The following is a 27,178-nucleotide window of genomic DNA, read 5'->3' as shown; positions in this document are numbered from 1 at the left end:
AATTTAAGCAGGGAGTTTTAGTTAGACCTTTTCAGGGACACCAACAGGTTTAAAATGCTTGGTCCACGAGTTGGTGTTTTTCCATTAGGGCGACCACTTGACTCTGATACCTCGTCTATTTAGGGAACTTTATAATTCCCTTACTTTCACCGGCAATTTTAATTTTGTTTTTTTTATTTGCATTTGTATCTAGAGTCGGCCGCGAATATATGAAGTTTTGGTTCCACTTGGAAATTGCTGACCGGAGTCATAATATCGGGGATCAGGTAATGCAGCACATTTATTTTCTATGTCGGGTTTTAGTTACAAAGTTAGACACTTTAAAAAACGCCCGTCGACGTGGTCTAGCTATATAGCCATCTATTTAAAAAAAAAAAAAACATTTTTAAAAATAAATAAATAAAATCCTTCTTGATTAATTAATCCCATTTCCCTTACCTTTTGTAGAACTGTTCATGATTATAGGAAAGTTATTTGACCCATTGGAATACCGATCTCAAGCCTGAAATTGGGAACCAGGTATTACAGCACTCGAGTGTTACCTTTCGCGCATCATTTTCAATACAATATATGAACTAACATTCATGCTTTCTCTTACTCTCCCTCTTAGGCCTTTAGGGCACACTTGATAGATGGTGCTCGCCTGGATACCATATAAGTTTCTGGGTTGCCTTGACATGTAAAGGGTAAGCATTACCTGCATAGGGGGAATCTCTATATGGTTACTCGTAGGTGCTCCCCCTAGGGGAATGCACAAAGACGCCATGTATATATTGTCTCTTTCTATGCTTTTCGAACACTAATGGTCCTGAGCTAGATAGGGATGAAATGCGCACAAATATTATTCGTATTCAGGTGGAATCATGGTGCGGACATACGTTTTAGTGCTCCCCCTAGGGGAAAGTCAGTAAACCACATGAGTATTCGGTTGTACGCATATGGTTGAGGTGAGCAGATCTTGAGTGTCACTGGTGTGGAGAGTGCTCTATACAGGAGCTGCTTTCCACCTAACCTTGAGAACTACCCAGAGTTCTCTGCTTCTTTTTTGCATAATTTATTCGTCACTATGCCTGAAAGGGTATTTTTTTAAATTATATATATATATATATATATATATATATATATAAAATCACGAAAATCCCGACCGCCTCTTGCTGCGGTCATGAACGGGCGCAGACCTCCTCTCCACAAATGAATCAAATATCAAATATAAACGCCATTACACCGATATAGTGCCAGCAGTGCAGAAGTTTATTCTGTTGGTGTTAGAGCCAGTGCCCTCCCTGACGCGTTTCGCTCCGCAGACGGAGCTTGGTCACATGATATATATATATATATGCTCCAAGGTTTACCCAACCGGTTAAGCAGCACCCCAACAGCAACGTGCTTACTTATCCGTCAGCCTCTGAGGAAGAAGCAAAGACTTCGAAACGCGTCAGGCCAAATGACGGAAAGCTGCTAAAGGAATCGGAAAATCGGCATGCCATCCACACCTAATAAAAGGCTTGAAAGCACGTTGCTGTTGGGGTGCTGCTTAACCGGTTGGGCAAACCTTGGAGTGTATGTATATATATATATATATATATAGCGGCAAAGCGCTCTACCCACTGGAGGGTCTTTAAATTAAACAGCCCTTTTAAATTGCATTTCCGGACGGGTGTCCAAAATCAGCAACAGCATTTAAATAACACCGAGTTGGACACGTATTTAAAGAAAGAAGACCCTGAAACAACACCGGACTGCACATTTAAAAGGTCTAGAACTGATGCGCAACCACAAGTACCACAACGCATTTCGAAACGGAAGTGATTCCTGAATAAAGGCCACTGGAGGCAAACGAAATGGATGCTGCAACATCGAACTGTGGAGTTGCGTGAAACAGGTCAAAGAGCGAGGCTTACCCTTTGAGAAAGTTCCAGGAGGAACGAAACATGTCAGGACTCAGCCTTCAAGTCGCTTGTTGTTCCATTAATAAAGCAGCCCTTTAAAGAGTTTTACAAGGTGTGACCATCTTTCTTCCCTTGGAGAAAAACTGTTTTAATATATATATATATATATATATATATATATATATATATATATATATATATATATTCCAAACGCCCTCGCGCTCGAGAGTGCACTCGCCGCTTGTTCTTCCCTTCAGGGGCTTGTCACCTCCCGGCAGCTCGCCCACCTAATCTAGAAATGACAGCCAAGCTGGCAGTCATTCTGAAAGCGTTGGCAGGAATTGCTGTCAAGGAGGTTCCTTTCAATGTCATCTAAAGTCTGGTGCAGGGATCTGTCAAGATGATGGCGAAGTGCCCAAAACTGTTTTGTTTTTTTCAGAATTAAATTGGGCGGGCAGACCTTTATCTTGGTCACAAAAAACATAACAAGCACAATTTGAAATTAACTTCATAATAGTAAATAATCTTTGAGGACTGGGAGGAAAGTGTTCAGAAAGTCTTTGGGTCAGATTAAAATGCAGAATTACTCTCTCCCCATAGCGGAGGGCCACCCATCAAATTTAGAAATGACAGCCAAGCAGATGGTGCTTTAGAATGCATTGACAGGAACTGCCGAATGCATATCGCGGTTTGGTGAAAGGCTGCGTCATCATTACACAGCCCTGCACTAAACTGTTTTCTTTTTTTTAATTTCAAAAAGACAATCCAGAAACGTAATTTTCTTTTTGAAAATACAAAAAGTAATGCTCCCCTCGCCATGGGAGTCATTACTTGCTTTTAACTGTCCCTCACTGCCAGGGTTTGCCTAGCGGTGACCGACAGTAATAATAAAAAAATGACTATATGTCCACTTATCATGATTGGGTGGACGGACATTTAGCCATTTCTCCAACAGCCATTACTCAGTTGGGCCATCGAGGAAGTTTTGCAACAGTGGAGACGGAGCAGTTTCAGTCGTGGCAAAACTTATTGTCCACCCGTAATTAAATTTGGAGGATGAACCACTATATTGGTGGGGAGGGAACTTTCTTACGATGGACTACCCTCTCCGCCAGTATATAAGTCAGGTCGCTTGTCACCAAACCCATTCTTGCAAGTGAAGCACTTGTACATACAGTCTAATCAAACATTTTCTTTTTAAGGATTTCTGTATACCAAATGGTAATTCTTTGAATAACCAAGACTAATAAAGAGAAGCCCACAATGAACAGAGAATTAGTGATCCAGAATGTCATCTGATTTAAAATGTCAGGAGGAGTTATTTGAACAATGACAAATATGTGATATGGTTGATGAATTGCCATTGCAAAATGTAACCTCCAAATTAAGAACAATAAGTAAATAATAATATGCATGCCAATACTAATGCCTTCATATTACACTATATTCCACTTAATTGCTTCCGTCACTTGGTGGAAGGTTTCGGTCTATCACTCACTGCTATTTACACATATACTTCAGATGGTATTAAGTTAAACTACTACTGAACATTTAAGTTGCGCCTAAAATAGCACAACAAATTATGAAATATCTGGCTGTTTCACTTCCAGAATATCATGCGAATGGCTGAACACTCTGAGATGTACCCTCTCTTTTTTTCAGGATGTGGCAGCGTCTGTGCAGGCCGCTCACAGGGAATACCTTCAAGTAAAAAAGAAACTGCAAAAGGAGGGCATCAAGTATGCTATGCTATATCCAGCCAAACTCAGGATCGTCTACAAGGGAGCACAAAAGAGGAGTACCCTTCGTAAAGCGGCGATGGAGTATGTGAAGCAGATCACGGGTTCACGGCAGCCCTCCCAGGACCAGGAGGAATAAGCATGTCATGACAGGACTGCTCAGCAGGTGGCTCCATGAATGGGAGGTCATCCAGCTGGCTGATGAGAATAGAGATAATTGTACTGACTACAAGACCCTGCTGGAATAGTGGCAGCCCGGGCTGGGTCCGAGCAATTTGTAAATACTATATTGAACAGACGTGGCACTGCTGCGATGAAGCAAGAGACACTGATAATGGCACTGGGGCAGGTGAACCACCATGGACCGTGCACATGGCCTATCGGCTCAGCCTACTTGTCTGTTGGTTTCACGCAGAAATAGCGGTAAATCAGCTTCCCGGTCGCCTCCGCCCACAAAGAGGTTAACCGGGTGACTAGATGTCCTCCACCCCACCCCCACACTCTTGGGTGATCCCCGCTCGAGTTACGTTCCACATGGGACATATATCTTGATTATGGTATAGACTCTTAATATACTGCATCGAGGAAGTTCAGTTACCTAGGGAAGATGCCGTTAGCAAGGTTGGGATGCTGAAGTGGGAGGGGGGTGGGGGGTTTGTTTGCTTTGTATTATATGCCTACACATGTATAAATCTCGGATAGTACCAGATGTGATGACATGCCCAGGATGGACACACGTGCAGATAAAGTAGACGGTTGAAAACGCCATGATCTGAACCATTACATATGATAACATGGAACGAACTGGGGCTCAATAATCCAAAAAAAGATTAGACAAGTCCTAGCCTATCTGGATAGGCATATGGTTCACATAGCGCTGTTGCAGAAGTCGCACCTTAGGGGTAGGGTCTTGGAGATGGTGGCACCTAGGTGGGTGGGATACAGAGTGGCTACTTCTTCCTCTAACTATGCAAGGGAGGTCATGATATTGATCAAAAAAGAATCCCATTTTAGATAACATACTCGGAGATTGACGAACACAGCCGGTACGGGATAGCACAGGGCACAATATGTGGCACAACGTTGACCATCATTAATACCTATGCTCCCAATGTGGACGACACAGAGTTCTATGTGCACATTTGGCGTCAGCTAAGGGAATTGTGGCCCTCAGTGACAATATGGGGCGGGGACCTGAACCTAGACATAGACCTTATCATCGACTGATCAGCTTGAGGGGAATTGAGAGGGAAACAGTTGGCACAGCTAATGCGTAAGGAAATGGAGGACTTTGGCCTCATTAACATTTGGAGACTCAGACATCCGAGTGAGAGGTCCAAGGTTCCTGGTCCTGCTTGGATTACTGGCTAGGGACAAGGGGGGTGAACACTTGGATGCAAGATATACACCACCTGCTCAAAACACGATCCTATCGCGCACCGGTGCTAATAGTGCGGTCTATCCCAACGAACGCCCCTCGACAGGTCCAGTGGAGCCTTCACCCAAATGAGCTCTTAAACCCAGTTTTCTGGGGCAGCGTGAGGAAAGCTTTCGTGGAATACTTAGCCATAAATACAGATTTGGTGGATTGCGCTGGGGTCCTTTGGGAAGCATTCAAAGCCACCATTCTAGGAGGTATGCATGGGTACGCGAACAGGGATTTTATAGGACATCCGCACTCAGTTAAAGAAACTGGAGAACAACTTGCAGAAGCTGGAGCAGGAGTATGAGGGCGACCCAAAGGTAAGCACCCTGGCACTCATAAGAGAGCAAATCTCCGAGTATGAGACTATGGCAGAGCAGGAATCGCACCATCTGTCCCGTAGGCAAGTGGCGCGTTCGTAGGGAGAATCTGGCAGACCTGGGCGCCATTTGGCCAGGTCGTAGGGAGCTCCTTGGGTGAAGTCACATGTGACCGAGATAGATGGGCCCAATGGAACACCTTGCTACTACACCCTCTCCAATGGCGCGGAATCCTCTGCTTTTTACGCCCAAATATACGGTTCTCGTGAAGGAGCGGTAGAGGCCGAGAGATTAGGTTATCTGGAAGATATTACACTGGCGTGGCTATCAAAGGACCAAAGAGAATACTTGACGCATCCAGTCACAGTGGAGGAAATTAAGGAAGTAATCTGTATGCTGCCCAAACACCGGGCCTAGATGGCTTGTCAGGCGAACTTGCTTAGGATGTTTGAAGAGGCTTACGACAAGCAAGTTCTCCCCTGTCACTTAGGGAGGCCCCTTTGATAACCATTCTAAAGCCCGACAAGCCCCTGAACACATGCTCCTATCGGCCGCTGTCGTTAATTAACACAATCACGAAAATACTGGCCAAAATATAGGCGACCAAACTGCAACCACTGCTCACGTACATGATCCTACCAGATCAGTCTGGCTTCATCCCTACTTGCTCATCAATGCAGAATCTACGCACTATCTTTGCACTATTTCATCAGCTTGACCCCTCTTTGAAAGCCGCAGCAGTCTTGCTAGAGGCCACAAAAGCATTTGATTCAGTAGAATGGTCCTACATGTTCACTATCTTATTCCGGATGGGGGTGACACCTGCCTTCCTCCGCTGGGTCCGCTTATTATATACCGCCCCTGAGGCTCAAATCAGGATGAATGGGATTATATTTGGGGCAATACCCATACACAGAATTACGAGACAAGGCTGCCCACTGTCGCCGATCCTCTATACCCTATCGCAGAACCTATGGCGTGCGTTACAAACCAGCAACATGTAGCAGCTGCACTGCGTTTTAGACTCTGACCCCTAGCAATCTCGATGTATGCAGACGACATGGTTGATTATGTTCGGGAACTAGAACTATACCTGGAACCGATCATTCTGGAATAGATCAGTTTTAAGTGATTGTCGGGCCTCAGCATAAACTGGACCTAATCCTTTTTGGTGCCCTTCACTCCCTGCACAACACCCTGCAAGCTGGAGTTCCCCCTGGTGTGGAGCAGTGACCCAGTGAAATATCTGGGGATTTGGATTCATAGGGACCCTGAAGTGGTGGTTCGATATAACTATGGTAGAACGATTTCCCAATTGGAAGAACGGGTACGTAGATGGCCACCCTGCCACTCTCCCTTGCCAATAGAATTGCCATCACAAAAATGATAATCTTGCCAAAATGTCTTATCTATTCAATACCGTTCCAATTACTATTACAAAGGGGTTCTTTAAATTGCTTACTTCCCTATCAATATCATTGATCTGGGCAGGTAAACAACCATGGATACAATGGACGATACTAACACTCCCGTTCGAGCAGGGTGGATTTGCAACCCCGGATATGTGGCTATACTACTTATGCACTCAAGCTCAGTATGCACACTATTCAGTCTCTCCCCCTGACTACACCACACCTTGTCATCGAACATGATGCTGTACACCCAGTGCCACTCAGAGCCTTGATTCCGCACGCTAAAAAGACTAATAGATCCATGGAAATCAGCACTATTCATTGCACTACTAAGGCATGGCAACAGCTGGGACTCAGAGCACGCAGAACTCTGCTATATGCAAAGGCATTACCGTTAGTTCACCACCCAGCAATGTCAGTCACAGCAGAACCCAGGGCGCTTAGCTTACTGGCTAAAACAAAGTTTCAGACAATGGGGGGAGTGTTCCCAGACGGGAAGTTTATAGAATGGACAGCCGTGGCCCAAAGAGGACATGGCTCTCCTTTACGGCATTTTACGTACCTGCGGCTGCGCGCATCCATGCGTGGGCTGTACACACAATTCCTAGAGGAATCCCCGACATGGTCAGCTCTCCAACTACTTCTGACCACCCCAACTAGGCAGAAAGTAGTCACCAGGCTATAGAACACATCACACCTGGACAGCGCTCAGTCCAGTAACTCCATGATGGACAAATGGAATGTCGTCCTCGATCCACCCCTCAAACTAGCAGAATAGACGTTCTGCTGCGCACAAACAGGGGAGTTCACCTCTAATGGGAATTTGCGCATTGTTCACTTTAAGTTCCTCCATCAGATGTACTACACAGCACTCAGACTTCGGAGCTATGGCCTTAGGAAGGATGATAATTATAGCAGATGTGGCTCCCTAGGGATCGATTTCTTTTACTTAGCCTGTAGCTGCCCCCAGATACTCCACTACTGGGAGCAGGTTACACTCATCCTTACCGAGGTGGTGTCTGAAACAGTTCAATGTACGGCCAAAATATGCCTACTTGATACGTGAAAGCACTGAAACCGCCTGGTCGTAAGCTCGGACTGTTAGTCTGCTACTGGCTCAAAGGGGGATTGCAAAACACTGGGGCCAACAAGCATATCCTGAGCTAGAGAGATGGTAGAAGGACATAACATATAGCAGGTACCAACTGAAAACATATGCAGAGGAATTGTCTTGGCCCTCCAGAACGAGACTTCTGGTCACCGATAACGGCGTACCTCCTGGCACTTCCGGAGTGTACCCCAGTTGAACAAAGTCGGTGGTAAAATGTGATATGAAATTGTGGTTTATGTGAAAGGTGCTTTATATTTTAGAAATAAGGGGAACCCCTGCTGCTAATGCATACACTACCGGCAGGGAGTAGAATAGACAATTTTTTAGAAAAACATATGGTAGTGAGCTTAGTGAATGAGCCAAAGAACCCAAGGAACCAAAGGAACTAATAAACTCATTGAAGTGACATGTAAACCAAATTGATAAAACAGAACCCAATGATTATATTCAAAAATAGTTTGTATTTTATTTAAATATTTTCTACATTTTTTTTGATAAGAATCTTGTTTCTAAAAGATACATATAAATATTTAAGACATCACTAATACGTAATTTGTCATTTCATATACAAAAACATTCAAATGACGAAGGTGAGAATTAAGAGATTTCACACATAAGAAAAACCAACAGACAGAGTACAAATGACTATGGTGATAGGTCGGGCTAGCGGAGTAAGCAAAGCGGTGGGTGGAAACTCTACGCGCGTTTCGGCATTTGCCTTCCTCAGGAGTCCGTCATTTGCTTTAAGACAGAAACATAACACTGCAAAACATATAAAAATCATGTCACATACCAATACATTGAAAGATTTGTGTTGTCGTGATATATTTCTAATTAACTACTTGGGTCTAGGTCTAAATGATACACAATAACATGCTATACAGATATGTTTGAAACCATTGTGTGTCAATCGACCTTATAGCTATGAGCAGTCATATCTTTCAAACAAACAGGTTGGTGTATATTACTAAAAAATTATTTATTTGATAGGTATTGGAGTAAAGCTGATGTTTTCTCTATTGAAACATATATACTCAAGATCTGTTTTTACAGTCCACTATTATATTTTGTCTAAGACATTTTTGTAGTCAAGATCTATTTTTTCAGTCCACTGTGTATATATCTGAATATATTAACCAAAGCAACCTAAATAAACTATTAGAGAGACATTTATGAAATAAGTGAAACGTCCATACATATCCAAAATACCGGGATATGTGAAAGACACCGGTCACATCATTAACTTGTTAGAGGGCACTACCTTCAATGAAAGAAGACAATGGATGGTCACCCTAGATGTGGAGAGCTTATACTCTAACATCCCCATAGATGGGGCCATCAGGGCAACAGAATGGTTCATCAATACATATGAAGTCGATTGCAACGAAACTTTCATTCTAGATTGCCTGAAGGTTGTCCTAGAGGAAAATGTTTTTGAATTTCACGGCACTCGACACCTTTGTATCTGGACTTAATATAGTTTTCTGCATATCTCCTTTTCCTTGTCAACTCACAGTCAGTTACCGCCCAGGATTCGTTCGCCATACTAGCTTCTCGCTTGGTACTACTTCACCCCGGGCATATCATCGCGTCTTATAATCAACTCTTATGAAGGCAACTATAACAACCAATAAGGTATACACCTCTAGATATTAGGATTCCTATCTCCTTAAATAGTCACTCATAATCAGCTGCTTCTTTATGCCATAAATATGTTTCACATCAGTTTGTTACATAATAAATGTCTATTTTTTACATCTAGCGAGATACAGAGAATATCCTCATCTCCATGACTGAACAGCATGAGATTTTTTCTTAAATGAAGAGTATAGCTATTGTTTTTGTAAGTAAATTTAACTACTCTGCCTCTGATCTGCCCAGGTCATACTACGATTAGTCTCCCTTTACCTCTTAGGAACACTTAACTTTAACCTTGAATTAATATTGCGTAATTTCTATGAACAAGATACAGTTAGCTATCTGCTATGTTTCTTACTTCATTCTTTTCTTTTTTCCTTCTTAATTATTCTCTGTGTCTTCTTTTTCATTTTTACAACTAAATCTACTAACCTTTCACTTATTTCATAAATGTCTCTCTAATAGTTTATTTAGGTTGCTTTGGTTAATATATTCAGATATATACACAGTGGACTGAAAAAATAGATCTTGACTACAAAAATGTCTTAGACAAAATATAATAGTGGACTGTAAAAACAGATCTTGAGTATATATGTCTCAATAGAGAAAACATCAGCTTTACTCCAATACCTATCAAATAAATAATTTTTTAGTAATATACACCAACCTGTTTGTTTGAAAGATATGACTGCTCATAGCTATAAGGTCGATTGACACACAATGGTTTCAAACATATCTGTATAGCATGTTATTGTATATCATTTAGACCTAGACCCAAGTAGTTAATTAGAAATATATCACGACAACACAAATCTTTCAATGTATTGGTATGTGACATGATTTTTATATGTTTTGCAGTGTTATGTTTCTGTCTTAAAGCAAATGACGGACTCCTGAGGAAGGCAAATGCCGAAACGCGCGTAGAGTTTCCACCCACCGCTTTGCTTACTCCGCTAGCCCGACCTATCACCATAGTCATTTGTACTCTGTCTGTTGGTTTTTCTTATGTGTGAAATCTCTTAATTCTCACCTTCGTCATTTGAATGTTTTTGTATATGAAATGACAAATTACGTATTAGTGATGTCTTAAATATTTATATGTATCTTTTAGAAACAAGATTCTTATAAAAAAAAATGTAGAAAATATTTAAATAAAATACAAACTATTTTTGAATATAATCATTGGGTTCTGTTTTATCAATTTGGTTTACATGTCACTTCAATGAGTTTATTAGTTCCTTTGGTTCCTTGGGTTCTTTGGCTCATTCACTAAGCTCACTACCATATGTTTTTCTAAAAAATTATGTGAAAGGTGCATCATTATATGGCATGTCATCTACGAATGTATCACTATCAGTGGGCAATCTATGTGAACTGGTTTGTTATGTGCGTTTAATTGTAATGCAATAAGAAAAAAGCTTTTCATTAAGCCAGACTTGATTCTCAAGTCGCAATTAATGTACCTTTTTTTAGTGTGCAACTTTTATAAAGTTGCCTATTTGTTGCCTTTAGTCCCCTGTGCCCTTAACTGCTGCACATGGAATTTTGCCCGACGCTGCTATCTGTCCTCCTGGGAGACGTGCTAACGATTCCCAAGAGAGATTACAATAGGGGCCTGCACTGGAGAGAGGTATTACCTCCCTCTCGTGAGAAGTGACAATGGTGTTGGCTCAAAAAGCGAGCTTCAAAAAGGTGAGGCTGCCTTTGAAGGGCAAATAGGAAGCAGTTGAGAGGGGCTGCTTTATTGTCTAGGTAGACAGGCTGACACTAGGGACTGGCAAGGGAAACCAGCTGCCAAACCGGTTTGCCAAGGGCGTGTAGCCCCCTTGGTATTCACACACCTGAGTTGGAATAGGGAGCTCTGGATGCCAAGCGAGGGTTCAGCCCTGTTGGAAGTGGGCAGAATGGTACATCTTAGAATAACCAGATGCCACACTTTGCAGGAAGTGGTTATCAGGAGAAAGGGAATCTGGTAGTGCATTGGCTACCAAATGCATCTTACCCTGTAGGAATTCTCTGATCATAAAAGGGCACCTGTGGCACCCGGGACTCAGATCTCAACTGGACTTGAAGAAGGACAAAGAAAGACTGCCCTGCTGCACCGAGGGACCAGCTAAGAGACTGCACTAGCGTGGACAGCACCTGCTGAACCTGGTCCCTAACAAAGGTGAAGGGTATGTGCCTGCTGTGTTCTGTTCGTGCAGAAGTTGTCTCCTAAGCAAGCGACTCCAAGGGACAGATCTTGTGTTCATAGCATAGGGCCTCAACAGCTGAATAAGCCTCCTGGGGAGAGTTGGTAGCCCGAATCTTCAAAGTACCGTTTAATGTCACCATAGAGCACCAGAGACCAGGACCCGTTTCTCAAAGTTGCACCCAAGCTGCTTGGCCCAGGAGAGTCATCAGAGTGCAGCTTGGTTGCCCAGAAGACAAGTTACTGCTCCAGGAAGGATTCCCCTGCGAACACGAAACCGGGCGACTGGTAATCCAGTGGCGACTGGACTTCTACCAGACTCAAGAGGACTTTAAAGGACATCAACTATGTGACCAGGACCCTCTCACCAAGCCCAGAGACCGAGGAGTAGCCGCATAAAGACCCAGTCGACCGCAATGCATCCACAACATCCTTAAAGAATCTTCAGCATTCAGTATCCTTTGCACTAGAACCATTTCCATAGGAGTCTATGGCAAGGAGATAAAGTGCCTGGAACCGACTGGAGACTGCTTCTTCTCTGGAATTAAAAGCTTTCTGAGGACCTTAATGGTCCCCCTGACTGGCTTCCTGCTGGAGTTGATCGCCGGAAGAACATCTAACCTACTGCACTACAACTAGCTTAAGTGTTATTACAAAAAGCTTTTAATTGTCTTTGTGCTGGAGTAAAAAGCGAATATTTACTATGCCCGTAAAATCTAGATCTCGGGAACCTTCCAGTAGATCTTTTTGGGAATGGTGTAAAAAAATAAAATTAAAAAAAAGACACTTCATTTTTATAAACTGGTGCCAGATTTTCAGTAACTTCTTACTTGTTTTGGTACTTTTAAAAAGCTTTTTTCCTTTGTGCAGGCCCTGCTGCTCAGAGCCACCGCTACCCAGGGCTGATAAAGGGTTTACTAAAGGAAACCTACTGGCCCAAAAAGGGTTGGTAGGTGTATTACAAGGTGAGGTCACACAAGCACACCATACACTACACCCCATTTCCTTCCATTCACTATAAACACATTAGACCGTACAAATTTGAGAACTCACAATTATGTAACAACATGAATTAAATACACAGAGCCCTTATTAGTTGAGATCATGATCAAAGTGAATTAAGAACTACCACCCAAAATACTCTGAGGATAATTACATGGATTTAAACTGATATTCTGTGGAACGTTAGGAATTACCACACAGGTAAATTTTTAAACATTCCAAGTCACAACCAGTGCTGCTAACTACCTTTTATTGGTAGGAGACGACACTTTGCTTGGTGTCGTCCAATATAATTTATTTATTTATTATAAGCTTTGTATAGCGCTAGCTGGACCCAAGGGTATCAGAGCGCTTCACATCAGGTACAACAATGTGCCATGGTGGCGAAGGCAGAATCCACATCTGGACAACTTATGAGCATTGCAAATAACATTATCATACAGATCATTAGGTCTACAGGGGGGTTCTATGATCTTCCCCTTCAGTTCAGGTGAACTCAAGGAAGAGGGCTTTGAGTAAAGTCTTGCATTTCGGGAAATAGGAGGTCATTCTAATGTGGGGGGGGGGGATGTCGTTCCAGATCTTGGGTGCATTACCCGCAAAGGATTTACTTGTAGGTTTGCGTTTCCGAGATTTCAATGGAATGAGAAGGAGCGTGTTGGAGCTTCTGAGATTCCTGGACTGGCCGGCCCTTCTGAGTTTCGCGGCCAGGTATTCTGGTTTGCCTGTGTGAAGGGCTTTGTGTGTAAGACATGCTGTTCGAAAGTTGGCACGTTGTTCAATAGGGAGCCATTTCAGATCCTTGAGAGCAGGAGAAATGTGATCAAATTTCTTTGTTCCTGTGACCATTCTAGCTGCGGCGTTGAGGGTGGTTTTCAAGGGGCCTAGGTGCGATTTAGCGGATCCGGCCAGGGCTGCAATTCCATAGTCAATTCTGGAGAGCACCAGTGCTCGAGTGGCCTGTTGAAGGTCTTTTGGAGGAAGGAAGGGTTTTATTTTGTAGAGAAGTTTCAGATTGAGGAAAGCGCTTTTTGTGGAGCCCGCGATGTATTTTTTCATGTCTAGTTTGGGGTCTAGGGTGATACCTAGGGACTTAACCGAGTCCTACGGCTTGCGGGTGCCATTGAGGGCGTCAATTGCTTTGAGCCATTCTTCGATTTGGGGGTTTTCGTCTCTGTTGGAGATGAGTAGAACTTCAGTTTTTTCTTGATTAAGCTTCAGGTGGTTCCGTGAGAGCCATTGTTGAACGTCTTTGAGCGTGACATTAAGTTTGAGCATGTCATCCATGGAGGTGCTTCCAGATTATGCTGCGTGTCATCAGCGTAGAGGTGGAAGGGCATGTTGGAATTCCTGAGTAGTGTGGTGAGGGTTCCATGTAGATGTTGGGGAGAGAGTACTGACCCTTGTGGGACTCCTCTGATGAAGGGTAGGGGGTTGGATTCAAAGTTTTTTATTTTTACTCTTTGCGAGCGATTGTGTAGAAAGGAGGAGAACCAGTTTAGTACCGTCATTTCCATGCCTGCTCTTTCTTGAAAGACTTTGAGGAGCAATGTGTGGTCAACTGTATCAAACGCGGCCGATAATTCAAGGAGAATGAGAAGGCAGCATTGGTCTGAGTCAAGTGATTTGTGTAGATCGTCTATGATGTTTAGGATTGCAGTTTCAGTGCTGCCTCCCTTTCTGAATCCCGATTGGTGTGGGTCGAGGAGCTTGATGTTCTCCAAGTGTTGGGTTAACTGTGGCAGAACACATTTTTCCAGTATTTTGGATAAGAGAGGTAGGTTTGACACGGGTCTAAAGTTGTTCATATCTTCCGTGTCTAGCCCTGGTTTTTTTAGTAGCGCCGCGACTCGGCCGACCTTGAGGCAATCCGGGATATTTCCCGAGCTCAGCGAGCTGTTGATGATCTTGCACCAAATTGGGGCTAGGGTGTGTTTCAGGTCTTTGGCCAGATTTATAGGAAGCTGATCCAGGAAGTGGGATTACGGTTTGGTGTTGGCGATCAGAGTGACTATCTCTGTTTCCTGAATAGGCATGAAGACGGCCCAGTGAGAGGGTGGGTTCAACAGGGTGCTGTCAGTCAATGATGGTGTCTTGGTCTCCCTACGAGAGTGGGGGTTTGTGCTGAGAGAGAGGTCGATCTTGATGATTTTTTCGTTGAAAAAGCTGGCAAAGTTGTCGCATTGTTCTTTGGAGGCCACTAACTCGGATGTATTCGGTTTGGATGTTTGACTTCTGATGATGTTAGAGTTCTTTGGGACGGTTTTTAGCACTATCTAGAGCGGAGCAGAAGAAAGAAGATTTTTTGTCCTTGAAGAGTTTGTTGTAGTTTCTGCGTGCTGCCTTGAGTTGTTCACGGTGATGGGCGGAAGGACTGCTCCTCCAGATTCTTTCTAGGGATCTGAGAAGTCTTCTTTCATCATTGATGTCAGAGGTGAACCAAGATCTGGATGGGGTGTTTCTGTTTTTTTTTTTAAAGTTTTTTTTAGTTTCAAGGGCACCAGGCGGTCTAGGGTGGACGTCATGTTGGAATGGTAGAGACAGGTGAGATCTGTGGTTGAGAGGTGCTCCGTCGTATTCGGGAGGAGCGTGCTTAATTCTTCTTCAAGGATGTTCCGTGGGACTTGGACAGTATTCCTGACCCATTTGGAAGGAGGTTGTTTTATGGGTTGAGTTGGCGCCGGTTGGTTGATATGGAAAATAATTAAGTGGTGGTTTGACCAGTCTACTGGAATTATATAGTCAATAGTGATAGTGTAATTGTCCGCAATGATTGCGTCGAGTATCGCTCCTCTGTAGTGCGTTTCTTCAGAACAGTGTTGTGTCAGATCATTTTCTAGCAGAAGGCTGTTGAGGGATTGGATGAGCGGGTTATTTGTTTCATTCCATCTGATGTTGAGATCGCCCAGGATTATGTTGTTGGCGTTGTTGAGCGCGCATTGAGTGATTAGGTCATAGAGCTGCATTCCGAATTCCTTTGAATTGCCTGGTGGGTGGTAGAGGAGATAGCATAGTATTGAACTCTTTGCGCATGATTTGATGTTGATTGAGAGGCATTCGAAGGAGCTGTACAGGCACGATGAGCTTTCCGTGATAGCGAGATTACTTTTATGAACGATAGCTACACCTCCACCTCTCTGCTTATGACGGTCTTTGTGGGTTATTGAAAATCCGGGCGGCACCAGCATGTCCATGATGGGGACTGACAGGGAGTTGAGCCAGGTTTCCGTGATAAAAGCTACATCTAGGTCATGGGAGAGGATAGCTTCTGTTAATTTTGTTGCATGTTTGGAGGCAGATCTGCTGTTGATGAGCATGCATTTGATGCGGGTTTTTTCATCGGGCCTCCACTTGCTGGGTTGGGTTCTGATTAGGGAAGTTAGGTGTGCCGGGGGTCTGGGGAGTCTAGAGGGGGGATGTTCCCTGTCCACTCCTGTGATTACTTAAATAGAGGACTTGTGTGATGAGGTCAACATGGGGTCCTGTGCTAAGGCAGGTGGAATCCCCCTCTGTGAATGCTGTGAGGTGTTCTGGTCGGGGATCGTGGGGTGGTCATAGGATGAGGCGAGTGTGATCGCTTCCTGGGGGGAGAGGGAGGGTTTCACTCTTCTCGGTCTGTCTGACTCTGGTATAGTGACGGGCGGAAGCGATCTGGGGGAGCGAGAGTCAGGTTGGGAGGAGGCGATTTGGGTAGTCTGGGAAGTGCGGGGGTAGGGGGATGAGCGGGCTGTTGGGTGGACACTTTAATTTTGGCTAGGGAAGATAGGGTTTCGTTCAGGCCACGGACCAGGGTTTTGAGCTGAGATTCCAGAAGGGTGAGGCAGTGCGAGATGTTGTTTGTGTGAGTAGGAGGAGAAAGGAGGATGGTGCTTGTGTTGGTGGCGAGTGTGTGCTAGTAGTGATGTTTCTGGTATGGAACGGAGGACGTGGGTGAATTGACTCTGTGGTTTCAGGATGGGCTTCCCGAAAGCTGTCTCGATGGGTCTGGTTATTAGAGTGGGTGGGAGGGGGAGGGAGGTTGTTGTTCGGCGTTGGGGAGGAGTGTGCCGACTCGTATTGAGGGATGTGTGAGGGCGAGCCAAAGTGACGATATTTCTAGGGGGGGTCAGGGGAAATGGTAGAGCTATTTCTAGTTGGGTGATAGGCTGCACAGTGGGAGGTTGGGGGGGCGGGCCAAGGAGCTATTGAGGGTGGGAATGTGAGTTGGGCTCTACTCTGGTGATCTGACTATCGTTGCTGGGGGTGTGGAGTTGGGCACTTCACACCAATCTGGTAGTCACCTCATCCTTGGCGCCAAATGCAATGCTAGGTCACAGTATAATCCCAATGCCACAGTATAATCCCAATGCCACCACTCAGGGGATCCCTCTGTTAAGGTTCCCTTTGTGCTTCTTAAAGGGAGAACGCGAGAGAGAAAAGAAAGAAAAGAGAAAAAGGAAAGAAAGTACAGAAAAAGATTTAACCTAGAACAAGGATTACCTTCAGGAGCAGGTTGAGTTCCTTGAGTTTCAATGGTAAAAATACGGAGATAAATTCCTCTGCCTAGAGAAATACAGAGAGTTAATTTCTGAAAAGTAACGGAGACACTACCATACGCAGAAGAACTAGGGTTAATCAGAGAGACAGACGGTATATATATATATTTAGTCCAAGCTTGAGAATATGGGCAGGGAGACACAGGGTACAGGTAGGGACTGCGAGTGTGGGCAAAGAAAGACATAGGGTACAGACATATCCAGCCGTGGGCAGGGATATTCGACAGCAGTATTCCTAATCTTTCTGAAGTACAGTTACCTCCTTGAAAAGAGCATCCCGGAAAGCGTCCACCTACAAGAAAAAGTAAGAAGTTGTTACATAGGGTATATCTTGTAAAGATATTCCTTCTAATCAAATCACCTTATCAGTTTAACATTTCTGAGTGGTGTTACGTTTCATAGACTTTGGAATTAGGTTCTTCTATCCTGGTTATAGAATGCAAATGATTTTTGTGGATAATGTCTTGGTGATAAGGTAGGATGTTTACTTTCCTCATGTTTCAGTGGGCTGTACTATTATGATAACATGGTGGGGTGTTGTCTACTGGTGGTCTAGAAGGGTGTTCGCTTTTATTAATACAGTATGGATTGCCCTATCCTAGCTGTAGAGTGAAGGCGTGCCGTTATCTATAAATATAGTGTGAGGGTTCCATCCCCACGAAATAGTTCATCTTTCCAGATATTAAAGCAGGGAAGTATCTGTTGATTGGACAGTGTAGTATATTGTGTACTGCTGACAGAGTAGGATTCCCTATCTCTTGGTGCTAGAGTTGGGTGCTCTCTCATGGTGGTGGTCTCTCTACATTTTATGGCAGGAAGCGAAGAGTTTTCTCTTGGTGGAAGAGTACATGGTCTGCCCTGGTGGAACAGCAGGGTTTTGCTACTGCTACTATAATGGGATTTTCTTCCAATTGCATAGTGAGGGTTTCTCCCCCATAGCAGAAATGTATACCCTTATGGTGACAAAACAGCAGTGGGATCCTCTTAGGGGGTGGTGGAGTGGGGGGGAGGGAGTACTTCTATGCTTGGGGTTTAACAAGGAGAACGGTTTCTCACCTAGTGGCTTAGCAAGGGTGGGTGGCTATTTCTTGGCAATGTGGAATGGGGTTGTTCTCGCCTGGTGGGATAGTGCAGGTTTGTCGTGGTGGAGTGTTACTCTGCAGACTATCCCCCCTGCTGTACTAATAGCAGGGTTTGCTCATAGGGTCATTGCGGTGGGGGGGGGGGGGGGGGCGGGGGGGGGGGGAAGGAGGGGGAGGCTCACCTGGCGGTCTAGCATCCATTCTCACCTCGAGGCAAGGGTTTTTCTCCTAGAGGTTCACCAAAATCTGGTCAGTTCTCCCCATGAAGGTTTATTGAGGGATTTCCCTAGGTGGTGTGAACATGGGGATTCTTTCCTAGTTGTAAAGCAACCGTCCTCTGCTGAAGTGTGGTATTCTCCCTCCAGGTACTACCCATTTCCCTGACCCAGCCAATGTGTTGCTGTGGTGTTCGTGGCTGGTTTATAGCCATACTAACTATGACGAAAACATGCAGAGGCCATCATATTGACACGGACATGAGGGGAGATGAATTAAGATAGGCGGACATAAAAAAGTACAGAAGAAAGCCTTATTGTCAAGTGGTCCTGTGTTACTCACTTCAGTCACACTCCTAGCTTCACCTCACTTTGCATCCCAGGGTTTCATTAGTCACACTAGAAGAATGGACAGAAAACTCACAGCATCCAGAGTGCTATTGGCTGCAGAGCAAGAACTGACAAGCATCTGCAATGCAATAGGTCTCGCATTTACGAGAGTTTGAGCTTTTATAATTGCAAATGACAATAGTTTAAATTCTCGCAAATGCGAGACCTATTGCATTGCAAATATATTTTTCTTTACCAACGCCCCATGCTGCGCTTTAATGTTAATAGAGGCCAATCTCATTTTTTTAGGCAAGTTGATAAAACATTTTTTGTATAAGTGCCCCATGCCGCAGTTTCACTTTAATAGCGACCGCGGATCTTTCTTTAGACACAGCTAGTCTAAAGAAAGAGACGTGGCCTCTATTAACGTGAAAGCACGGGATGGGGCGCTGGTCTACAACAACAAAATGGAGAAAAAATTGTAAAAAAAAAAAAAAATAAAAAAAAAAAACAATATGCGCCCGCCTTCGGCACCGCAAATAAACCAAAGGTGCGTCCGCCACTGCGACGTGCCGTGCAATAAAAAAAGAAATGTTGGGAGAGAGCGTGTCTTGCCTGCAACAGCAGGCAGGTGAAAACAATTTAATAAAATAGTACTTGGAGGCTGTAATTAATGCCTACTGAGTAACAACACACGTAAGAGGGACAGTCCTTATGGAAGGTTACAAGGAGATGGAAACACAACTGAATGAGAGGGGAAAGGTATGACACGGTACGTCCCTTCATTCAGTGCACATAACACAAAAGTATTAGTACAGTGGCACTTATCTAGAAATGATAAGCCGTGTATTTTATGCTACACCATTTTTGGCTTTTTACATGTATATAAACTCAAAGGATTTCCAACCTTAGATTACTGTCTGCGAAAGGTCATCCTTATTGGAAGAGGAAACCTCACACTTTTTAGTGTCATGCTTCATCTCCCCACCCTGGTAGGACAGTGCCATCAAAGCAACTCAACCTCCTCGAAGACTGACTAGACAGGAAAGAGTTCTTACATAAATCTTACTAGACAACACCGACAAAGTTGGGTGGCTTTCTAGAGTGCAATGGCTCACACCCATCCACTACCTGCCAACATGTTTCTGCCCATTGGTAAATAGCCTAAAAGGTCTGGGGCATTCGTAAGGGCATGTGGATCCCTAGTGGAGCAATATTTCTAAACAATCTAACTGATAGACTAATTTAGCTAGTCAGGAAGACTACCTAATTAGGCCCTTTCTGTCTGTCCTCCCTGTTCGTTGGTTGTTGGGAACTTGAAACCCTAATTTTTAGGAGATACCATCATCATGGTCACAGAGAGGGGACATTTGTAGTAGTACATTTTTCAATTCTTTTTACTGTCTTCTTGCAGTATCCAATGACTTTAAGGGCAAAGCTGGATATGGTATCCTGCTTATCAGGTAGTTACCTGATAAGGTCATGGAATGTCAGGGTTAGGAAGGTTTCCGGGAAAGCAGTTGAGCAAGACAGACTGGGCAAACCATTTAACTACATCTGCTCCTGGTGGTTCCATTGTAGAGAACAGGAAAACCACACTTGGCCTTTTAATTTTACCTTTTCTTTTTCTTTTCGTGGATGATGTTCTACTGACCTCTAGGCCTTACGAGCCCATATCTGAAACTATTCAAAGAGGCTATTTCTAATATGGTGCTAGCCCACTCAAACTTTTTCATCCTGGGAGATTTTAACTTGTGGATGGAGGTGGACTTATCACTCCCATTCAAGGAACTGCAAGGCTCCTGCAAAGCCTTGGCTGTAGGGCTATGTACTGCGGCAACTAGTACATGGCCTCTACTCACCTAGGCGATCACACCCGGGATCTTATTTTAACTCCTGAGGGGATAATAAATTGAGGTCATCATACCCTTATGTTGGACCAACCCCTTGTTAGTAACCTATCGCATCAATTCAAAGGAAATAAACACCCCAAATATCGATGAAGCCAGAATGAGAAAAGGAAGAGTCTAAGAAACTAAATAGGCCAATACAAAATAGATTTTCAATCGTTCCACTATGTTTAATTCCAGGAAAACAGTAGATGCCAATTATGAAGCATTAGAAGAGAGAATCTTGGAAACATTAGATAAACAAAAACCCTTTAAAATTTTGAAAACTCGACATAGGCCCTCAGCCCCCTGGTATAGTGCATCATTAAAAACATTAAAGCAAGCCTGTAAGAAACAAGAAAGACAGTGGCACTGCTCCTATACAGAGGAGGCCAAAAGACGCCTATTAAGGAGCTCATTAATCTAATACAAAAGAGAGAGGTCAGTAAAGTAAAAAACTGATTATTACGCCAATATTATTGTAGAAGTCCCAAACTGTGCTAAACGAAGTTTGACGTAATGCGCAAACTATCTAACCCAGAGTGTATAAATCAGTAAATATAACCCTCACAATCACTCTGTTATAATCTTGCTAATTTCTTTGGAAAAAACATTAAAACGATTTTGGAGGACATTTGAAGCTTTCTCCATCTGACAACTTTTGGCATTAATGATACTCCATCTGATGGGAGAAATGAAACATCATAATCTAGCCTATCCAAGATGGATGAATCAATACTTATAAAGATGGATGCCTCTGTTATAGTGAACATCCTTGACAGTCACTTGAAAAGTTAAAATTTTACAAACCTCTGACATAGGATTGTTTGAGCTATAGCTATGTCCACCTATTCAGGCTCACTCTTAGACTCCCTACCGCAAAGTCTGGAAAGATACTGCAGATGAACTAATCCCCCCATACTGCAGATATGCAATCAAATCACTGGCGTCAGGCATTGTTTCATGGGGCTGGAAAAAAAGACTACAGTCACTCCCTTATTAAAGAAGACTTCCGTGGACCCCCGGGTCCTCAGTAACTATAGGCTAATATCGCTTCTGCCCTTTCCTGTAGAAATCTCAGAACGTTTTGTCAACAGAAAACTGTCCCAGCATCAGGAAGACCATACTCTCCTAGAGAAAGATCAGTTTAGTTTCAGACCAGGGCATGGAACTGAATCTGCTTTGCTTCTAGCTATCAATGAACTGTAGATAAGGGTGGACAGCGGGCAGTCAGCAATTTGGATATTACTCGACCTATCTGCCATTTTGGATGTGGTAAATTACAAAATGCTCCTGGCAAGACTAGTTACGAACTACGTCAGTGATACTGTATGGAACTGGTTGTGCTCTTACATGTCAGAGTGCTATCAGGAGGTCTCTCTGCCTCCATACGGTTCTGACTTTAAAACCATCAAACATGGGCCTACCAAAGGGTTTGGCACTCGGTCCAATTCTTTTTAACACTTATGTAAGAACACTAATAAAACTCATTAAATTCGCACATTAGGCATGTGAACTACTTCCGCAGGAAGCTTTGGTTGCCTTCCACAACTGTATGAGCGACATTATCAACTAGCTATACAAGAACTTGCTAAAATTCAATCTGAATAAAAATGAGGCTCTAGCTTGTTCAGCTAACAAAATCCCCATGAAACTCCTTCAGATTCCTGGTCACTAATGACTGGTGAAGAGCTGAAACACTAAGAAATGGTCAGAAACTTGGCGGTCACTTTTAACAACAAGCTGTCCAATGAGAGAAAAGTAAATAAAGTTGTGGGCACCTGCTTTGAACTTTTCCATGGCCTAAGGAAACTTCTACCACCGTAGCCATCCAATTCTAAAACCTTGTTTGTATGTAGCATAATATGAAGTAGGCTTGACTATTGCAATGCTCTGCTGCTAGGAATACCGGACTATCTGATAAATAGACTATACGGAGTCCAAGCATCAGCTGCAAAACTGGCACTAAACAGACCAAGAAGATCGTCTGAATCCAACGCGAAGAGGGAATTTCACTGGATAGCTTTCAAATCTCTGTGCATAGCCTTCAAAGCACTTCAGGGCAACGGCCCTATGCCCCTACAAAAAAAGATATGCCCCAGGGAGATGTCTTGGCTCAGCAACTGCAAATATCACTTGGATGGCAAAATTTCGAAAGACAAGACAGGGCGAGCCTTTATTATCAGAGCAGCCTAGCTATGGAATAATTGATCAGCCACCCTAAGACCTTCGTCTGACCTACAGCACTTTAGTAAAGCCTTGAAAACCTGGCTTTTCTCCATGTAATCTACAATACACCATCCCACCCTCGTAATGGCAATCTGATTTTTCAGGGTTGAGCTCTCAGCGCCAAGATATCTGTATGGCGACAGTGCGCTCTATAAATGTTATAAGTAAATGTATGCTGCCAAACATTGAATTGAGGAAATGCAGTGAAGATCTTCAGTGAACAGTGACTGCCAATTGCTTCAGGTTATATATCTGCAAAGTTTTTTTTTCTAAAACAATGCGGAGAGTCAAAGACGACATCGCTTTCTAACTCCCAGACTCATATAAAATGACAGCGTTTAAAGAAAAAGAAACACTGCTTTCATGTCAGAGCTAACAAGTACTTTTTCTCTTCAGAGCATTTCTTGATTTATTGTTTTGTGCCTATATAAAATGTTGACTTAAACTACTGTAGCATGTGCGCCAACATCTCTACGCTTACCTCCCTCGAGGACGCGAAAAATCAACCCCGTCATTCCAACAGCGTTATGGGCCAGGACTTCCTCCTTGGCCGCGTACTCCATCACTTTGGTAAAGGTAATCTTTACTTATTAACATCTCCTTTATTAGGTTGAGCCTAGAGCAGCGCATGCGCTGTCTAGCGAGACATTTAGTAGCTGCTTTAAAAGTGCTACCTTGCAGGCCACCAGCTTGCTATTACGCACACAAGCGTGCGACGTGCACAGCTGCCATCTGGCTTTTAGTGCGAGCATGAATTCACTCCCCTACCCCCTCCCTTCTCCCACTCCCTCCTCATCAGCTTTATTTTGCTTTCACTTTTGAGCCGCAGTGTTACTTTCACGGCCACGCGGCTATCAGTTTCATTTTTTTTTTACTTTGGTATTCCTCACTGTAAAGGGCATGTGTTCCTGTCTTCCACATTTTCATACTGATGTTTAATTTAAATCGCAATGCTGACATGATAATGAAATATTGCCTGCCCTCGCCTGCCTCTTTTTTACAGACTGCATCTGCAATCTGTCTGCTCTCGGTTTATCTGGCTCCCTATCTGGCTACGCCTGCCATCCTGCATATCAATTTGCCCATCTTCCTAGGTTTGTCTTCCCTCATTCCAGTGTTCCTTTCAGTCTAACCTCACCCACCCGTCGAGCTCTAGATTTCTTTTCTTATCTTTTTAGCTGAGCTCCGACATCTGTTGTGCAATCTAACCAGTCATGTACTTTTCCGTCTAGATCATCCGTTTGGCCGGATGAATCTCTGATAATGACTTTTAGATATTCACACGTTTCCTGCCAATATATGTTCAGCTATTAATATTAGCATGTAAATTGAATCTGAATGATCTTGAAGTATTTCGGATGCAGATTGTATTCAAATAGTCTTCACTGTGACAAACAGTAGAACGTATAGCGCTTGGAAGGTGTCCTTTGACTGATAAATCCAGTAAATTATTGCGACCCATGAACAGCTTAAATGATTGAGCAGAAGAGTACTACCTCACTGCACTGCCACCTCACAGCGAAGTACCTTCATCTCCCAGCACATTCAGCCTTTTGTAGTAACGTGTTTTCATTCCAATACTACTAGGCTGGTTCTTTTTTTCAAAGCATTCCTTTTCTGAATGTACCACACCAAACAAATTAAAGGCCTCGGGGGCGCTAAACACGCTGACAGTCTTGCAAACCAAAGGACAACATTACAAACCTGAAGAGTGAAAGACACTGGTACCAGCGCATCCTGGGACAAAACAGCCTGGGAAATTATTCCATCTCTCAACAGAACACACAACACCTCTCATCACATCATCCAATACCACATGGTTAAACACTCTTCATAATCTCCACACAACATTAAGTCACACACACAGTTCACAGCATAGCATTCTACGTCCTAGAACCCCAGGCTTTACAGTCAGGTACTAGGCCTTAGACTGGTCAGAAAGAATATACTACGACATGATCCACCAATACATACCACAGCAGACAAGATGAGACCAGAGCAGAAGGCTGGCTAAGCACTAGAGAAGAGAGACACTAAGCACAAAAAAAGCAAAACAAGCATTGGCATAGCAATAGGTCTCGCCTTTGGGACCATATAAGTGAATAGCCATGCAACAGTTGATGTTGTTGCACCAAGAATATTGTGATGCATAATTAAACACTTATAGGCGTGCCAAAGGCAAGCCCGTCTGCGCCCGTCCGCGCTCTGGCCGGGCGCAGGGCCCGTCCCCCTGCCGGTTTCATTCCAATCAACTTACAGTACACAAGCAAGGAATTGCATGATTTGAACTTAGGAGAAAGGTTACCTCCTTGTCCCAGGCCATCTATGGACAATAATATGGATACAACAAAGGGTTTTGTGTGAACCTATTGCCAGATGCTGCATCCGACTATTTTGAATTTGCCAATTAATAATCGGAAGGAAGCTATATGGAATAATAAGTCAGCTCAGGATGGTGAAGGGCCATTGAAATATATTCTACTCAATGCAAGATCGTTGGTGAAACAGTGTGGAATGCACCCTCCTGCTGGAGGATAATAATGTAAAAACAGTATTTATCACAGAGACTTGGACTGACAGTTCATCAGGTCCGGATTTGGTAAAAGGCACACCACCGGTTTTTATTGTCACACGCTCGACTGATCGGTAAGAAAAGGGGGAGGGCTTGCTATTAATTATCACGAGTCTCTTACCCCCAATTTTGTTACGGTCTCTAATGCGGGGTGTGAGGCTTTAGCTTTAAACATTTATTCTACTACTCATAAGCCTTTTAAAGGCATACTAATATACCAGCCCCCGGGTCCGAAAAGCGGGTTCTTGAATTCTCTGGGCTCACTATTAGAGGATGGGCTGTGCTTAGAAGACTTCACGGTGTTGGGAGATTTTAACTTCCATCTTTAAATGGCTGATGACCCCGACATGTCCAGGCTGGAACAAACTATGAGTTTAGGAGGTCTCAAACAAATGGTGACACCCGCTACACACGTAAAAGGTCACACCCTGGATGGCATCTACTCTAATAATAAAGAGTTAGCCGGTGTCTCAGTCTTTCCGATTTTATGATCGGATCATTGTGTGATTAAATTCTAACTGAAAAACTCCTTGGTCCACCATGTGGTCCTGACACAGGCTAAGGAAATCACCACCAGAGCATGTGGTAAATTGGACGTTGAAAGTCTTGAATTGGGTCTGAAAAACTCCATGGATAAACTTCCGTCGGATGTGGAGGAGGCAACGCTCAGTTATAACAACTGGCTTCTTAACGTCTGCGATCAGTTAGTGCCTCACAAGAAATGGATACCTAAACGAGCCTCCCCCACGCTACTTGGTATTCAGAAGAGCTCAGGTTCAAGAAACTGGCCTGTAAACACACTGAAAGGATATGTTGTAAACATTACGCTGAATCCGAGAAGGAAATATATAAAATCTGCATATCTGGCTATAAAAAAAATGCTTTTAGAAAAAAAAAAAAAAAAAGTATTTTTTGCTGCAAATATCTAAGGCTGAATCCAATTCAAAAGAACTTTTCAAGACTATTATGACATTATCTAGACCCAACACTGTCAAGACACAGGGCGACCCAGAATTCTGCAACAAGATTTCAGAATTCTTCAGAGTAAAAATAGAAACCGAATTTTCTTCTCTTGTGGATTTGATTACTAATAATCAGACCAACCAAGATAAAAACTATGTGAGATTATTGGACTCATTTACCGCTCTGGAAAAACCATGTACAATTAAACTGCTGGATCTCATCAAATCAGGAGCACCAGTGATCCGTGCCCAGTGTGGATCATCAAGCAAATCCCTGACCTACTTGGATCTGCACTTTCCCCTTTGCTTAACGCAGTTCTTTCCTCTGGAATCTTTCCCAAACTATGGAAAAAAGCCTCTGTGCTGCCGCTTCTGAAGAAACAGTCACTAGACCCTAAGGACCCTAACAACTATAGACCGATTTCTAAGCTTCCGTTGCCATTGAAACTGCTAGAAAAGGAAATGAATAGACAACTTGTGCAGCTAAAGTCTGGAATGAACTCCGGTTCCAACTTAGAAATGCTCCAGACTTTATATCTTTTCGCAAGGGCCTTAAGACATGGCTTTTCTCTAACTGTTAGGCCTATGTCTGCCAGATGATCAGTACTTAGCGCCAGGGACACCCTAGGGCAATCGCGC

At 43.5% G+C, this 27,178-nt stretch overlaps 1 protein-coding gene across 1 annotated transcript in view; it reads right to left on the bottom strand.

Annotated features, from left to right (window-relative positions):
• The window catches only part of PSME2 (proteasome activator subunit 2), a 103,342-nt gene that overhangs the window by 70,534 nt on the left and 5,630 nt on the right, over nucleotides 1–27,178 (bottom strand). Inside the window, exons 2-3 of the mRNA XM_086923749.1 lie at nucleotides 17,520–17,552; nucleotides 17,205–17,267 (exon numbers count right to left, since the gene is read on the bottom strand). Coding sequence (XP_086779875.1) covers nucleotides 17,205–17,267; nucleotides 17,520–17,552 — 96 coding nt within the window. The remainder of the gene's footprint in view (nucleotides 1–17,204; nucleotides 17,268–17,519; nucleotides 17,553–27,178) is intronic.

The sequence above is a fragment of the Lissotriton vulgaris genome, chromosome 5 (assembly GCF_964263255.1).
Source record: "Lissotriton vulgaris chromosome 5, aLisVul1.2, whole genome shotgun sequence".
In the NCBI taxonomy this organism is placed as follows: domain Eukaryota; kingdom Metazoa; phylum Chordata; class Amphibia; order Caudata; family Salamandridae; genus Lissotriton; species Lissotriton vulgaris.
The sequence above is the reverse complement of the archived record's forward strand: the minus strand, read 5'-3'. Positions and strand labels throughout refer to the sequence as shown.